Source organism: Triticum urartu, chromosome 4 (assembly GCF_003073215.2).
Source record: "Triticum urartu cultivar G1812 chromosome 4, Tu2.1, whole genome shotgun sequence".
NCBI classification, from domain to species: Eukaryota; Viridiplantae; Streptophyta; class Magnoliopsida; order Poales; family Poaceae; genus Triticum; species Triticum urartu.
The window spans coordinates 325,241,631-325,258,872 of NC_053025.1; the positions used below are offsets into that span (position 1 = coordinate 325,241,631).

At 45.9% G+C, this 17,242-nt stretch overlaps 1 protein-coding gene across 5 annotated transcripts; it reads left to right on the plus strand.

The window, feature by feature from the left end:
* Positions 1–3,504: 3,504 nt before the first annotated feature.
* LOC125551595 lies at positions 3,505–13,855 on the plus strand. Of its 5 annotated transcripts, none has more exons than XR_007302856.1 (4): positions 3,505–3,594; positions 3,668–5,003; positions 5,349–5,471; positions 13,796–13,855. XR_007302856.1 is itself a non-coding variant. In XM_048714849.1 (3 exons), exons 2-3 carry the CDS (start codon positions 3,891–3,893, stop codon positions 4,729–4,731), a joined length of 741 nt encoding a protein of 246 aa, XP_048570806.1. In that variant the 5' UTR covers positions 3,512–3,594; positions 3,668–3,890; the 3' UTR covers positions 4,732–5,178. The 5 variants fall into 5 exon arrangements, 1 of the variants encoding a protein (XP_048570806.1); XR_007302857.1 differs by lacking the exon at positions 13,796–13,855 and adding an exon at positions 6,381–7,190; XR_007302855.1 differs by lacking the exon at positions 13,796–13,855 and having other exon boundaries at positions 3,506–3,594; positions 5,344–6,373.
* Positions 13,856–17,242: the final 3,387 nt, after the last annotated feature.

Sequence of the window (17,242 nt, forward strand, 5' to 3'; positions counted from 1 at the left end):
TATGTATGCATGTCGCCAAAGATTATATTGTTGGATTCGTATTTGAACATAGTTTCCAGTTATACAATTTTTGTAACATGCATTAACACTTTTTGGTTAAATTTAAGGTTATATGCCAGCAAGTGTTTGCTTGCAACACACACGGCTTATTCCATCACAAACAGCACGGATGGATTAGCTGTATGCCATGTATCACACACGCAACTCTAATCTGATTCGTGCTTTATGTCTCCGACGTCGCTTGCACAGTTTGTCTTATTTGCCGCGTATCACCGTGCCGGCCTCTACTCGCATCCCTCGGCAAGCTCTGCTCGCCGTTAGGCGCTGCGGCGCGCTCTGCTCGCATCCGTCGGCACGCTCGGCTTGTGGACACCTTTCCCTTGCGTGTTCAACTGCTATATGCATATATATATGGTTGCTCGCCGTTGATGTGACCGCGGATCACTCTGCTCACGTCCCTCCGCGTGTGCTCTGCCAGCGATTGGGCATGCGCACGATCATGTCGGGGGCCCCATACGCATGCGGTTGCGCCGCCCGCGTTGCCACGCGATGCAGTTACCTGAGGCACGATGGAGTTATGCATTGCAAACTAGAACTGCCATCAGGGCCTGCCGATATTCCTCTCCGTCCAGCTTCCCCTTTAATTCCCGCAGCCATTACAACCTTAGTCTCTTCAACCTTTCTGTCGCGCCCCACAACAGAACAAGCACACCCACGATGACACATAGAGAGGGGATGTCTTGAGGCGCTCCAATGGAGTTCGGCAAGCATAGAGTGTTGACCCACGTGAGGGAGACAGATCTCTCAGTGGTGTACACCATCGAACTGGCTGTGGTGGACGACTACATCAACATCGTTGAGCAATTGCTTGCTTGAGACATGTACAAGGTGGTCGGCATCGACCTCCAGTACACTGCCGGTTGTCCCGACATAGATCAGAAGGTTATCGTCGCCCAGTTGTGCATGCGCCATCATGTCCTCATCTACCACTACTTCATGGCCACAACGCCTTGCGACCGTTTCAATAGGTTTGTCAACAGCACCGACTACAAGTTCGCCACGGTGGAAACCACCGATGATGTAAAAGCGCTCAGTGTTACGTGCTTGGCCTGCAAGAACCTTGTCGAAATCCATGACCATTACAGGGTCTGGGGCAGCACCAAGAAGGACTCCCTGGTCGAACTCGCCTCGGCCATCATCGACCTCTACTACGACAAGATGAAGCAGGATGCCCAGAGAACAAGTCCCCTATCCTGGCATAGGGCTTGGATGCAGCAACTGGGTGCACCTCACCTCGGGTTCGGCCAAGAGCGTGTACACAGGCTACGAGATGCACAAGTAGAGCAAGCGTCACAAGAAGTAGATCATGATCAGATGTTCATTTATGCTAGTTAATCATGCATGTAATATATAGTATACTTTATTGGTGTGTGGAAATGTCATGTGTGTAGTAGCCACCTATGTAATTATGCATGTAATATTTTACTTTGGTGTGTGCAAATGCCATGGTTGTTGGTAGCCACCTATGTAAGTGGATGTTTAATTTGGTTATGCAACCATGTCCATATAAGTGTGTGTATATATATATATATGTTGTTGTTCTGTATGCAATCCTATCGCACAGCACACACGTCTTATTGGTAGCAACAGTTTGTGTTATTATTAGTCTTCGCACACATTTCTGATTACAGACCTGTTTGCCGTGTATCACACACATCTTGTTATATTGAACCATTTCTATTCCCTTGTCTCAACACAAACGGTTCATCCAAGTGAACCGCATGCCGTATATCGCACACACCTTGATCTGGCTGACCGTTTCTTTTGCATTGCCTAATCATAAATAGTTCATCTGAGTGAACCGTATGCTGTATATCGCAGACACCTCCATCTGGCTGCCTGATTCTCTTGTTCATCCTCATCGCAAACAGTTAATTCTACTGAACCATATGCCCTGCATCGCACACACAACTAAAATCTGAACCGCGTTTGATGCATCCTCCATCACAAACGTTTTACACATTTTCTGCCATTTTTTACACCACTATTTGCGATTATTGCATCGCACATAGTTTCCTCGAAGGGTCTCTGATCGTAGTGCCGTGTTAGCAACGTCCTGCAGTAGTGTGTACAAAGATGATAGAAACATATTGGCACGTGCTGCAATTATACGCGGCATCTTGGGCTTCTTATATGGGATCCCATTAATATGGCCATTGATACAAGCTTTTTTATCCTTCTAGAACTCAGAAGGTCACACCTTGGTGACAACCCAGGGAGAGATGGGATTTCCCCTTTTGGCACTATAGGACTCCATGGGTATCAACATATTAGGACGTGTACATGATGAATACGTCCCAGGTTCTTGTTTTCAAGATGAGGTGGCAGCTGCACTATTTTCTGCATATACAACAATCTACAAAAGCAAGATTGCTACTGATAGTGGGGAAGATGGCCTTGATGCCCTGTCTAAATGGTTCGATGACTTTTTGATGGATATGGAATAAGTGGAGAACAGCCCCCAGATTCCGCTGCCTCCAAATTTCTATGCTGATGTTGATGACCCACTTCTTGAAAGGTTAAATATCAGAACGAGTGATGACACTAGCAATGCAAGGCCTCTTGGTCTGTACTTTTTGAAAGCAAGTGATGCGGTTCAATGACACATCTTCGTGCCACTTTTGTAGTTGTTTGTCTGTGTTCTTACTGTGTTCTTGTTGGCTTGGGCACACTCATACACCCGGAAGTATTCATGGCAGCAGCAATTATTGCAAATGGAGTGAGAAGAGCCATTGGATTGGCAAGCATGGCGTATTTGTATGAGAGTTTGGATGCTATCCAGGGGCTATACGGAGGAGCGTCAAATTAGCTAGCAAGTTTCGATTATCTCTGCGTACTCACTTCATTATGGGGTGGTTTGCATGCTACTTGAGAGCTATGCCTGCTGAACCGAACTCCATTGTTTTTGTTACCAATTTCCCCCATTTATAGCAGATGTTTGGAGGGTGTTAGAGGTTGATGTTTATCTGGAGGGTGCACATCACCTCTTTCTTGAGGTTAATGTACAACAACATTGCTTAGCTCATTTGGATTTGCTAGGGATGCTGAAGGTATGCTTCCCTCAAGACACACCAAATACAATAGTTGATTGGCGTCATGCACCTGACAACACAAGGCAGATCAGAATATCTGAAATTGACTTGTTGGTGAGTAGTACTGTTGGTGGTGTGTCACACCGGCGATGCCACATCCATAACAATCAAGCCTATTGCCCCAAACACTTCGCTAGGATGTTCCATTGTGACGAAGTTGTGCCAGATACTTGTATGGAGGGACTTCTTCGTTTCTCTGAATGTTTGTTAGGCAATATGAGTGAGACAACCAAGCTGTTATGTCGTCCTCTTTTGGCCTGTTAGCTGCCTGATGCGCATACCTTTGAGGCACAGGTCCATGGAATGGGCCCCATATCCAGCGCGGGTTATATGCTTTGGTGTAAGTCATATCTTAGCTTCTTGAAGGGTGCTGACTCTTTTTGTGCTAGGACGAACCCATCTCCACCTACACAGAAGGGCCAAGCTCAAGTGCCCCAAACAGGTACCCACTTTTTTATATTTATGCTTTATGCCTGGAATTAGGCTTTCCCTAACACACATAGTACTTCTTTTAGATGCATACATTATAGCTTCTGAAATTGTGAGAAATGGCAAAGCTTCGCTTAAGGGAAAGGCTCAAGCTGGTGACGGCTCGAGTAGTGCACAACCACCCAACATGGATAAGCATGAGAAGGCATCCACCAATGGGATTAAATTAATATATGAAGCCACAACTTGTGGTTGCTCTAAAGATATACCCCTTGTTGACCTTACTGGGGGGTACAGAGGTGGTCGCCGATGAATAGCAAACAGGCACAGAACACATGTTGCCTAGATCAAACATCGCCAAGAAGGCGAAAAGGGCACTTGCAGTTAGGTTCAAGAGGAAGAGCGGCAACAACCCAAAGGTTTCTGAATAGAGCCATGTTGAGAAGGCATGCAAGGTGGATTCAGACTGTAAGTGTTGCAAACGCCCCTCTCTTTGATTTCTGCTTCTTACTTAGATGGGTCATAACCTATGAATATTATGATGTGCTTTACAATGAGCGATACCTAGAGTGTAGCAGCAAGCCAAGATTTAATGGAGAAGATATGCTCTGACATCAAGGTTCGTGTTGAGGGGCCTGATAAATCACCCATTGTTGAGTTCAAGGCCAATCTGCCATCTTTTGATCCTTCCCCCGATAAATACGACCGAGTACCGGGAGTCATTCTAAAAGCCCCGGACATCACCGAGGAATCACAACGTGATTTATTTTTGTATGGCAAGCAACACCTGCAAACTATCCATGGTCTTGCAAGTGACACAAAGCTCGACAAACCCATGTTCATTGAAAAAATTGATAAGTTGTTGGCCCGTTGGGAGAAACTGTTCTCTGCCCAATTTAGTGAGGGTATGGAGCAGATGGTGGAAGCACTCAAGGACCTGAGAGAACTTCTTGTGGGCGATTCTGCACCACTTCTCCCCTTTAATGCCTCTGCTGTTGCTGCTCAAAAAACTAAGGTTCAGGAGGCACTAAATAAGGCTCCTGCCATCAAAGAGGCCATCCCTGTAGCTTTAGCAAAGATTGAAGAAGTTGAAATTGCGGCCAAGATAAAATGTGCGGCTCTAACTACTTCTATGAAGCATCAAGAATAGGAGGTTGCAAAGCTAAAGGCCTCGCTGGAACTCGCAGAGGCAAATCTAAAGGAGACACAAGGCCATCATGCTGAAATAGAAGAGTTCTTCAAGAAAAGTGAAGCACCTCAGCAGGATCTGCACAAGGCTTCAGAAGATGTGAAGGAGAATCTCAATCGCCACGGACTTGCACAAACAGAGATACAAAGATGCATGGAGGTGGTCACTCAGGGGCATCTCAGCCCAAACTAGTGTGTTCTCTGCATGCTTTCATGCAATCTTCCTCTTGTGAGGTATACCCTGATAGTCTTTGCTGAAGACTCGCTTTGGTACCCCTATTAGGTATATTTAGTGTTTTCAACGATCATTAGAAATATGACATTTCCCTTATGCCATGGACCTTCAGAATTTCCCTTTTTTAGTTCCATTGCATGGAACCCTTAGGAATAATCATTGAAATCTTGGTACGAACTTGCTTTTATGTCATTCATACTTCTATTTAAATTCATACTTGCACTGAGTGCTGCTTGCACTATATGTCGCAAGGCCTGCACTTGTTGTCCAACTGGGCCATTCGGCATTATTCTAGAGAGACACACATTTGTTCTTCTCTGATTTTTTTTATTGGTCCAGCACAGGTGCTAGCAAACATGTATTTTTTGAACGTGAGCAGAGTCTTGCAAGATGCCAGTACCGCTGGTGATCGACCAGCTGGAATCATGGGCGCTACCAAGGGACTAACATAGCTACATGAGTGCTAGGTAAGGTGTTTTAATGGCAAGGGATGACAAGAGAAAATGCTTTACCGCTTCCCTTTTTTATGATTTCTAGTGATATACTACTAGCATAAAGCATGGTTCCTGATGCGCGTACTTGTCGCAACCTGATATTCAAAAGTGAAACTAGCCACTTCATTTTTACTAGCAACATCCCACGTACAGCTTTGGCTAGGCCTTTGAGTCAAACTGCTCTAGCCTTTAGAAACCACATACTATTTGCACTCCTTATCAACACTAGTCTTTGGATTTTTTTAGATCACATAATATTCGTGCGTATTCAAAACAGCTAGTCTAGCATGTTTTGCTGGCGACATTACTGGTTGTTGTTAGCCCCAACACTCTACTTATGGTTCAACACTGTACTTATGCACAACAACATCAACATTCGAGGCCAGATGAACAAAACATCAATGACTCATGAAGTCGATGTATATCTCTCATCAATAATATTGCATCCATGATTAAATAAAATCCAATGAAACACTACAAATTCATATGTAGTACTTTTCTTTTTACGAGTATCTCCTTTCCAAACATACGTCCGATAAATGGAATGTAATACATGAAGACCATGTTAACCTAATTGAACCGTTTCATCGGTTAGAGTTCGCCATCGGCATTACATCTTGCTCCATCGTGGGATTTAGGATATGGCTGATTCAGATGGGTTTGTGTGGGTAAATGGCTCTTGAAGATTTGCCATTACTTTTGCTGAGGGGTGGCAAATGGTTACTATCTGCCTTCCTTCTGGGTGGACCCCTTATTGCTTGGACTTGATGGACCTACTTCTCGAACTTGATACAATTCTCTTCTCTGATTTTTCATGCGGTTTAGCTTGATGACAATAGACTTGAAATTGATTTTATTTTTTTCTCGAACTTGCTTGTGCAGTTTTCTTTGACTACTGGTGATTCCATACTGATGTCTCATTCTTGGAGATTGCTTGTGTGGTTTTCTTTGCTCACCATTGACTTCTTGATGAACTTGACATGTTTGCTCAGGGGATCCACCTTGGTAAATTGGATAGTACCCATCCACCTTTGTGGAAACTAGAGCCCTCACAGGCATTTTACTTTGACCCTTGTTTAGGCCGCACTGGATAGTTAGAAGCTCCACATTGAGACAACTTTTATTGAAATAGGCAGCCCTCTCTGCTCTTTTCTCTGTAGTTTCACCTGGCTAAGAGAGATGAAACGCAACACCGATGGTTGATATTGACTCGAGATAAGGCTCAATTCGGCCCCCACGATCCTCAATGCCACCACTTAACATGTGTTTTGGTGCAATATGTGTAGGTCGCTTACTTGTGTGACATATCACCATAGCTATTCCTTACAACAATGACTAGTCTTCAACCTGCAAGTCCTTCATGATATGAATTAAGTGTTTGGAGAACTTCTTAGGTGTCTCCCACCACGGTAGGGGCCTTGTGTTCGTTTGGCCCCATGGTAGCAACAAATAGCCCAGAGCACCGATGGTGGCGGGCTATAATGGAATGGAACTTGACATAGAGAACAATCAAGGACCATCGGAGTGCAAAAAAGATGGGATGAGAATCGTGTCCCACCAGGCGTGCCAATTTGTTTCGTGAAAAAGAAACGTCCCTCGGGCAGGGATATTTCCTAATACGTAATGGCAATAAACTTGCAGGGCGTTCCAGTATACTTTCGTTTACAAATAAATAAAAGAGACAATCACACATAGGGAAAGATTTCTTTATTAATTGTTTGGAGAATTAAAAAGTGTGGTTTCCCACATGATTACAAATATTGCGCCACGGATAAGTAATCTAACTAATATCCATTGACCGTGGAGATTCAGGTTCCCGGAACCTCGTAAGACCACCAGGTTAATTACATCTGTTAGTAAATCCCGCAGAACACCTCCGATTAAGCTGCGCTGATGGTCATCATCTTAAACCTGAAATGTTCTCATGATATGCTAAGAAGTAAAAGTGGCAGATAAGAATGTTCGAAGGCTTGGTCGGCCCTTGTTATGAAACGTCCGGCCTCGTCGGCATCGGGTTCATAGTAAAGTCTCCAAAAATATGTTCGACATCGCGCGGTCACGAACAAAGTGAGTCCAACCTCGTCGGCCTAGACAGAGATGGATAATTCGGGCCTCGTCGGTCGTGAAAAAGGAATATGCTGCATGACTTTCTATGAAAGACTCAACCTCGTCGGTACCGAATGCTCAAACTAAGTGTGTTGGGACTATTAATTATTTGGCAATATCACGAGCCAATTGACCTCTCTGAGTGTCAATTTAAATCATGGAGCCAAGCTCCTGAACACATCACTCGATCGCCAAATGATCTTGAGTATGCCATTATATATGGGAGTCGGGACCTCATGATAGATCAGATCCATATAAAAACATGTAATTACATCTCTATGCATCACTCGATCGCCACATGATCATGAGTGTGCTATTAACATATGGGACTTCACCATAAATTGGATCCTTGCGCAACATGGAATTATTTATAAATGCATCACTCGATCGCCATATGATCTTGAGTATGCACTTATCAACATAGACCATCTCCATGAAAAACCATGTGGGGCCATAGTATTCACGGCCTACAAGCCAACTGAACAGAATGTCAGTGTTCAAAGCACCAACGCAAATAATCATTACCTCACCTTGTATACTTCTTGCCGTGTAGATGTCTGCCTGACTGGTCGACCAACTCCACAGAGTGATCCGGTAAAGATGGCTCTCCTACATCTTCCTGGGATTGGTCATATATTGATTGGTCGAAAAGAAACTTGGCATAGTGTTGCATAGGATAGGGATGAGATGAAATTGTCTAGGGCCTAGCTAGCCATCATGGCCTTCATCTCCTCTGTGCACAGCCGACGGTGGCCGCCGCATGCGTGTGTGCGGCCTGTGTGGGTGTGCATCAGAGTGGCCTAGTGGCCAGCCCGTGTGTATGTGCGCCTCCTCCCTTGGGGGTGAAAATGTGTTGTTTATATAGCCCATGTCTTGGGCAAACATCTGCATGGAAGAGATAAGCTGGGGCCACCGTGTCGGTGCAACAAACCCAGGCGTGTGTTGCCCAGACTATACACAGGCTCAAGAGCAAAGTTGCAACATTGAGGAATCAAAGGGCAGCTCAAGAAGACCAAGTCAAGCTAAAGGAGCAAGAGACCACTAAGGGAAAACCTCCCTTGCCGGGTAGGCAAGCCTGGCACTACTAGGGAAAAGCCTATACACAGAATTTTACCAGTAGCGCTGTACAAAATCAAGCGCTGCTGCTACTTAGTAGCAGCGCGCGTGAATAAACCGCGCTACTGCTATGACTTTAGCAGTAGTGCGTACTAGCGAAAAGCGCTGCTGCAACGTTCGAACTGTGCGCACATGGCTAGCCCAACCTAGCAGTAGCGCGTATAATGGCCTAGCACTACTGCTAATCTCCTTAGCTGCAGCGCGCTTACGTGTAAAGCGCTGCTGCTAACGGAAATAAAATAAAGTGAAAAACAAGTAGAAAAGTAAATGAAAATGAAAGAAATAGAAAAAGGAGAAAGGGAAAAAATAAAATGTAAAGAAAAATAAAAGAAAAAAGGGAAAAAGGAGAAAGGAATAGCAGTAGCGGGTTTCGGTAAACGCGCTATAGCTAACTTAGCTATAGCGCGTTTCCGGAAACCCGCTACCGTTACGTTTCACTTAAACAGCGGTTTCCCCCCACCCCGCCCCCCGGCCACCAATTCTTCCCCAAATCGTCCCTCGCCCTCGCCGCCGTCTCCTCACCACCGCCGCCCGAGGCCGCCGTCAGCCTCACCGCCGCTGCCCGAGGCCGCCCTCAGCCTCACAGCCGCCGCCCAAGGCCGCCCTCCACGCCACCATCGGCGCCCTCCACCTCACCGCCGCCCGAGCCCGCCCAGGACCGCCCTTGCCCGTGCCCGAGCCCGCCCTCTCCGCCCCTGCCTCCGTCACCGAGCACCTCCCCGCCACCGTCTCTCCCCTCGCTGTAAGTCCCCCACCCCTCCCCCCCACTCAACTCTCTCTGTAATTTAGATAAAAAATTATATGTTAATTAGATGTTTTTCAGTTAGGGCACTAGAGTTTTGCTAGGTTAATTAGGTTAGTAGTGCTGCTAGTAGTATTGGTACAGTAGGTTAGTTAGGTGATGTTAAATGAATAACCTAAATGAATGAAATTAGTAGTTAACTGAATTTTTTTCCTTTCATCATTATAGAGCACTAAAGTTAACTGAATTTTGTTCTATTAGTAGTTAAATGAAGTTTCTTCTACACTGTTTGCACATGTGGTTGCTCGTGTATATTTGGACACTGTATGCAGGGAATGATGCTTAGTGGCCTATGTTTTGCCGGAATGTTGATTCATTTCTTTTCCGGCAAATTTTAGGTTCTCGATTTGTCCACTTTTTATCAAAGCTCATGCCAAAATTTTCCTTGAATTTCGGCATGACTTGTGCTACAAACTAGGACATATCGAGTGCCCGTGATTTGCCGCACCAGGAAGGAGTCAACATTCCTGCAAAACTATAGGCCTTTTTATGTCATTATTCATTTTATTAGGTCTAGAATTAATTGACTAGATTTAATCATAGGAAACATGGCTAGCAACGATGAAGGACAGGGTTCTGGTGATTGCGACGACGCCTACCGGGCGGCAGACGAATTTTTTAGCCTTACTGATGATCAACTGATGTTATTGCTGGGCCCATCGGTGGCATCGGGGACTGAGACCGACACGCAGACCGGTGCTGAGACTGAGACCGGCGCTCAGACTCAGACCGGCATCGAGACCGGCGCTGAGACTGAGACCGGCACTACCTCGGGGAGCGGAGCCGGTGTAGAACCTAAAGCAAAGAGGCAACGGGTTCCTAACAAACTCAGGACTACTAGAGTGGTGGTCACGGAGGTGGACAACGGCAATTTTGAGCCAACGGCGCCCGAGGAAGCGCGTCGATGCTACGGCAATCAAATAGGCCGCATCGTACGGACAACCACCACCATCAACAATGAGAAACTACAGAAGATAGAAAATATGAGGAGCTCCCTCCTAAAGAAGTTTCACCAGATATTCTTGTTCCCGGGCCGGAATGAGAAGGATTATAAAGATCCAGATGAGGACCCGACAATGAAGAAGATAAACAAACACGCCATGACCAAGTTTAGCGACGCGTTGGCCGCCTGGAAAAATTGAGTGAAAGCAAGGATCATCGACAAGAAGGAACCCTACTCCGAGATTGTAAAGGATAATCCGACAATCACGGAAGAGCAGTTTCAAATATTCAAGGAGGCTTGCGAGGCCGAAGATGCCAAAAAAAAGTCTAAGTACATGAAGGGGCTTCAAGAGAGAACATTGGGAGCCACCACCTCGGAAGCCGTGGTTATGGCGGAAAGAGGTCCAAATGGGCCAAGGAGGACGCAGAAGCCGCGAGTCTAGGCATCCCAGACCCCTTGGCGGAGTTCACCATCCTGCAGGAGCGTGACGTCCTCAGGGCCCGGCACCGTTGGGACCCAGTGAAAAAGGTTTACGAGACAACACCGGTCATTACGGAGTTCATGAGACTGCTGGTCATTTTAGTTTCTGATCAATTCGACTGCACACGTTAGTCATATTTGTAAACGATCGTTGTGCCTTTTGCAGAGAGAGCAGCATAGGATTGCGGCCGAAAGCGACTCGCCATCTGAGGCATTGGCGAGGCCCAAGTGGGACACTCCATTCAACCGGGCGTTGAACATATTGAAACAACAACCGGTGGATACTCGACCGTCGTATGGACGCGTGCATGGTGTCGGAGACGGTGCCACGTGGAAGAAGTACTACCGTGAGACCATGGAGGAGAGAAAGGAAAGACGGAGGTTAAATGCAGAAAACATCGAAAAGAGGGTTGAGATTGCGGTTGAGAAGAAATCAACTGAGACAGTCGCAACAGCGGTAGCTGCCGCAAAACAGGTGGCTTTAGATATTTCTACTACCTTGGTTCCAGTCGTTTTCAATTAGACCAGGCAAAATCCAAAAAAAGATGCAGCGGACTTTCCCCTTGCTGACTTCTTGGCGGGGAGCAGCTCGACTAGCGTTGTACCAGCACCTGCAGCTGCACCTGCAGCTGCTCCCGCACCGGCTCCCGCACCGGACGTGCTAGGTGGTGCTTCGTCTTTGGCTGAGCTCGACGCCCTCACGGTATCTGTCACACCGGCCCCCTTCAATATAAATGTATAATCTCCCGTTTTCGTTGCCTTTCAGATGTCTCACGTCGCAGACTTTTCTTTCCAGGCCGACGAAACCCCGTGCACCATATTGTACACCATCGGTGACCAGAAGGTCGACGTGGGGAAGGCGACGATAATGGAGCCGAAGGAACCATTGTTCCATAGCCGGCCGATCCCCCCGAACGTCTTCAAGGTTTCCGTGGCCAGTGTCAAACCGGGCCACGAGAATTTGCCTCCTCCAGTACTACTGGGGATGACGACGAGACACCGCGGCGGCTTGGTGATTGTTGCAATGCTGGGTGGGTCCTCTTGTGGCCAAAGAGTCTGCTTCGTCTGGAGGCGGCCGGGAGCACACCCACGAGCACGCAGCCTCAGCAAGGTATGAACATCAACACCCCACCTACCCAATTATCGTCGGGTGTCGGGTTGGGTGATAGCGGACGGGGTAAGGAGGAGGCTCCATTAGTCGCTGATGACATCGCCATGGATGTGGATGAGGATGACGATGGCGCTGCTGAACAGTATGTCTATACTGGCGCCTCCTCAGGGTTTGAGCGTCATGAGTCGGTGCCTGAATTGCCATCTCAACATATTATGGACGACCTTCCGGTAGTAAAGAAGTTTAGGAAGAGAGCGAGGAAAGGCAAAAAAGTTGTTTCTATGATCCAGCCGCCTCAGCAGCCTCGGCTTCAGGACCATATAGATATCCCCGGTGCGGATAAATGGCATATCCCCGGTCAACCAATCCTACCTGCAACAGCGCTACGGGCCAGATTCGGCGATCTAAACAGACTTCATGACGATGTGCTGCGGGTAGAGAAAGACCTCATCGCCTCGAAAGATCCAGGATACCCACTCTACGTGGTTAACGTTCCGTGGCAAATGTCGTACGTCGACAGCTTCCCCGCGGATAAGTTCTTCCTCCGATTTGATTACATATTCGACATGTTTCACGTGAAGAAGCTGGATTTTACGTTTGTCCGCCTTTATGCCTTGCACATGAGCTACATCATCGGGGTTGAGCAGATATCTCATATCTGTGTCGCTGACCCGTACTACATGCACGAGGGCTTCTTGGGAGTCTGCGCAAATCACCGTGAATACGCGAGGGATTACATCGTCAATTTCATGCTCGCCAATAAGGACAAGGATGCGATTCTCGTGCCTTATCATCCCGTGGAAGTCATCCATGCTGCTATCCTTCCTTCGATTTCAATCATTCATTTGCACGGTGGAGGCTAATTAATTTGAGGACTTATTTTGCGCAGCGGCGTGCGCGCCGTCCTCATCATGCTCTACCCCCGATTCTCCCACACTCTTTACTTGGACTCGTCGAAGAACATTCACACAAAGGATTACACCCACATCAAGGATGTTCTCGACAGTGCTATGTTTTACTACCAAGCAAGGGGTGGAGAGGTCAAGGACAAGAAGAGAAGGGGCGGCAAGGTCGCCTTCGGCCATAAGACCGACTTCTGCTGCATCCAACAACCGAATGATTATCTTAATGATGGATTCTGTGTCCTACACCACATGCTGGAGTACAGACGGGATCACCAGAACCTTCGCATGTCACCTAGATCCGGCGATGCCCATATTCTGCAATGGGCAATGGACATAGGAGATATCGAGGATCATCGACTTCGAGCTGAGTTCTATAACATCCAGCGCGAACTTGCCCAAATCATCATGAAGGAGGTCGTCGGAAAAACAGGGATGTTCTATGGAGAAGGACAAATGTCGCGGGAAGACGTCTGAACATGGATAGCCTCTCAGCGTCTCGACCTGGAGCCTTTCACTTGGCTCGGGGACTATCTCCCTGACTTGGATGGATGGAACAACATGTTGGAGTCATTGTCGACATATGACAATGTGTCCGTTTAGTCCATACTTTCTGTATGACAAAACTTTGAGTTATGCATGGTGAAACTTTATTTGTGATGTAATTAAACCGTCCTCCTCCTCGACTAGCGAAAATCACTCTAGTTAGGGCATTTTGGGGTACGATGAACTTTGTTATTTATGCTTATGATATGTTGTTTTTATTTTTGCCAAGTCTGTCTCTTTCTGTTGCTCAACTATATATGTTGCATATCATCGACTCATGTCATGATGCAGGTGCATAGATCATAGATGGCGAAGAAGTGCTATGCCAGGAGTATATATACGACAAGTGGCCGGAGTGTCAGGCCCTTCCAGTTTCCGAGCGACAGGCAGTAGTTAGTTTAGAGGTTCACGCTAATGCGAAAGAGGGATACGAACTCATGTTCTCAAAGTGATATCTCTTCTCGCGTATATCATTGTTTAGATGGATGACGATGTATTTGCATATCATTCGAGACTTGTATCGCTATTTTCGAGATGATGACGAGAGACCACTTTGTGTTGGATGATGATTATGATGATGACTTGATTTGATGAGACTAATTGTATGTATATGCTATGATTAGATTTGTATGTGTATGATATGCTAAAGATTATTGTATAAAGCCTATTCAAATACAAAACAAATACAAAACAAATATGCAGGAAAAAAACTAATAAATAAACTAGTAGTAGCGAGGGGGGAAATTTAGCAGTAGCACCGCATTGTCAGTAGCGCGTCCCAGCAAACAGCGATGTAGATAATATCAGTAGCGCCCTTTCCCAAAGAGCGCTACAGCTATTCATGTATAGTAGTAGCGTGGGACAACCGGCGCTACTACTATACGTTAGTTGTAGCGCCTTATTAGTAGCTCCGGTGCCCGTGCTACTGAGAGGCCCAAAACCCTCGCTGCTGGTAGGCTTTTCCCTAGTAGTGTGGTAGGGTCGAGGTTACCCCAAAGAAAAATCTCAAGACCACCCCTGCAAGCTTGCCTGGGACACCGAGGGCGGATTGCCCCGCCAAGGCTCCACCGCTCCACCTCACCGCAACGCAAGTCACCATCAGTGCGGTGTTGAGCCTCCGAGTGACTAAGTGGCTGTTATTTGGCACATGGCAGCCACTTCCGAAGGAAATCACCTCCAAATGACACCCGTCCAGAGACGTGTCACGTAGGCAGGCGAGAAGGTGGTAGAATAGCACAGCAGGGCTTGCCAGGAAATGCTACAATGGGACACTAAGCGGTGCATTTAATGCACCTTGTCCTATTTGTAGAGTTCGGTATGATAGCACTGTTTGCTATCTAATCAGTACACAATGACTAATTTGCCATTGTGGTGACCCCTTGACCAATAAAAGGAGGGTCGTTGTAGCGCCCAAGATGCGATTTGATCCCAATCACGTGATGAACTCATGATTGGGGCACAACCACATTTTGAGCGCATAGCAAGGTGGATATCATTACAACATACCATGTACTGAATATATGAGAATAAAAGAAAAAGGCTTACACTCGCCACAAGTTACAACATTCACACAACAATACATCAATACATAGCAACCACCATACAGAAGAGTAGGATCCGACTATGGATGAAATCAAACGAAAAATAAGAACGACATCCACCCTGCTAATCCTAGGCTCCCCGACTCGGAACCTATCCCTTGATCGAACACGAAGAAGCAGAAGAAGTCCAAATAAGCAAGCATCACACTCATGTTAGGTCATCGCATTACCTGTACCTACACCTATTGTTGTAGTAATTTGTGATCCACGAGGACTCAACAATCCCATTACCATGGGTATCAAGACTAGCAAAGCTTAATGGGTATGGAATGGATAAGTGGTGAGGTGGCAGCAAGCGACTATGCATTGTATGGTGGCTAACTTATGAGTACAAGATTAGATGAGAAACTATGCAAATGGTCGCAAACTAGTAATGATCAAGAAGTGATCCTGAACTACTTATTCAAACATAACCACACCGTGTTCTCTTCTTGATTCATTGGAAAAGAGACAGTCATGGTTACACACGCGGTTGGTGTATTTTAATTGAGTTTACTTCAAGTTCACTACAACCGAATATTAACAAATTCCCATCTGCCACATAACCGCGGGCACGGCTCTTGAAAGTTTAAACCATGTAGGGGTGTCCCAACTTAGCCCATGACAACCTCACGATCCGCAGAGACAATCCTCCATTGCGGGACCCTCCGATCAGACTCAGAATCCTGGTGCACAAGACATTTCGACAATGGTAAAACTAATCCAGCAAGACCTCCCGGTGTGCCAATGCCCTGATAGTAGTCGCACGTATCTCGTCTCAGGCCACGCCCGGATGAGCAGTCCGTACAACTAAAACCAGTCCTCGACTTTCCCCGTGGCACTGGCCCCCTGTTTATGTTGTAAAGAATCCTCGGGTTCATGATGCCCTATGCCAATTAATGATTTAGTTCATGATGCCCTACACCCTATGGCAAATGTTAAAACCAATGTTGGGCCTTGCTAGAAGAGTTTTATTCAAAGTGAACTGTGAAGAGGGGCCCATAAAGCCTCATCGTGTTAGGGACGCAAAATCAAGGAACATAACACCAGTATGACGGAAACTAGGGCCGAAAGAGTGGAACAAAATACCAGGCAAAAGGCCGAGCCTTCCAACCTTTACCAAGTATATAAGTACATTAATTAAATAAGAGATATTGTGGTATCCCAAAATATCCATGTCCCAACATGGGACAACCTACATTGCACCTGCAACTAGCAATGCTATAAGAGGGGCTGAGCAAAGCGGTAGCATAGACAAACGACGGTTTGCTAGGAAGGGTGAAAAGATTAGAGGATATCATGGAAATTTGGGAGGCTTGATAAACAAGTGGTAGGTAGCGCTACATAGCAATAGCATCGAGACAACTAGAATAAAAAATATAGTAGTGAGATCCAAGGTGACGGTCATCTTGCCTGAAATCCCGCTAGGAAGAAGACCGAGTCCATGAAGTAGATGAACCAACATAGTCGAACGGGTCCTCACAATCGCAACATAACCGGAACTATCAAGGAGAAGCACAACTGGAAAGAAGCAACCACCGGAAAGAAGCTAACGACATGGTAAACAAGCATCACATAAACATGGCACGATGCACAACCAAGTATGATGCATGTCCGGCTTAATGATTCATGGCAATTCAATGTGCAACAGACAACACTACAAATTAAGTGGAGCTCAATATGCAACGAGTTGCATATTGACGAGACACAACGTTCAATTATTTAGTTTGCTCTTGTTTATGAACAAGACAAGATTAAATGTTGGTCAACATGGCAAGAGGTGAAACATAAGTAACTAACTATTTAGGAAAGTTTAAATGAGGCTGGAATAACAAACAACAATTCTGGAAAATCCCCATGTGCATATTTTGGATTTGGTACTGTTCTGCCCTAAACCATATTTTAGATTTGTTAAACATGCAACGTAATGCAACCATGTTAAACTATGAATTATTCCACCCCATTTACATATAAAGTTTATTTAAAATGGAGCTATGGCTATTTAGTTATGAAATAAATCATTTTAGCATGGAATTTAGAAACTTAAATGCAAATAACATTTTAAACAGGGATGAAAGATGCATATTATGAAACTAGATGAAATTCTAAGCATTTTACATATATAGTTTGCTTTAATCGGATGCATGATTAATTAGTT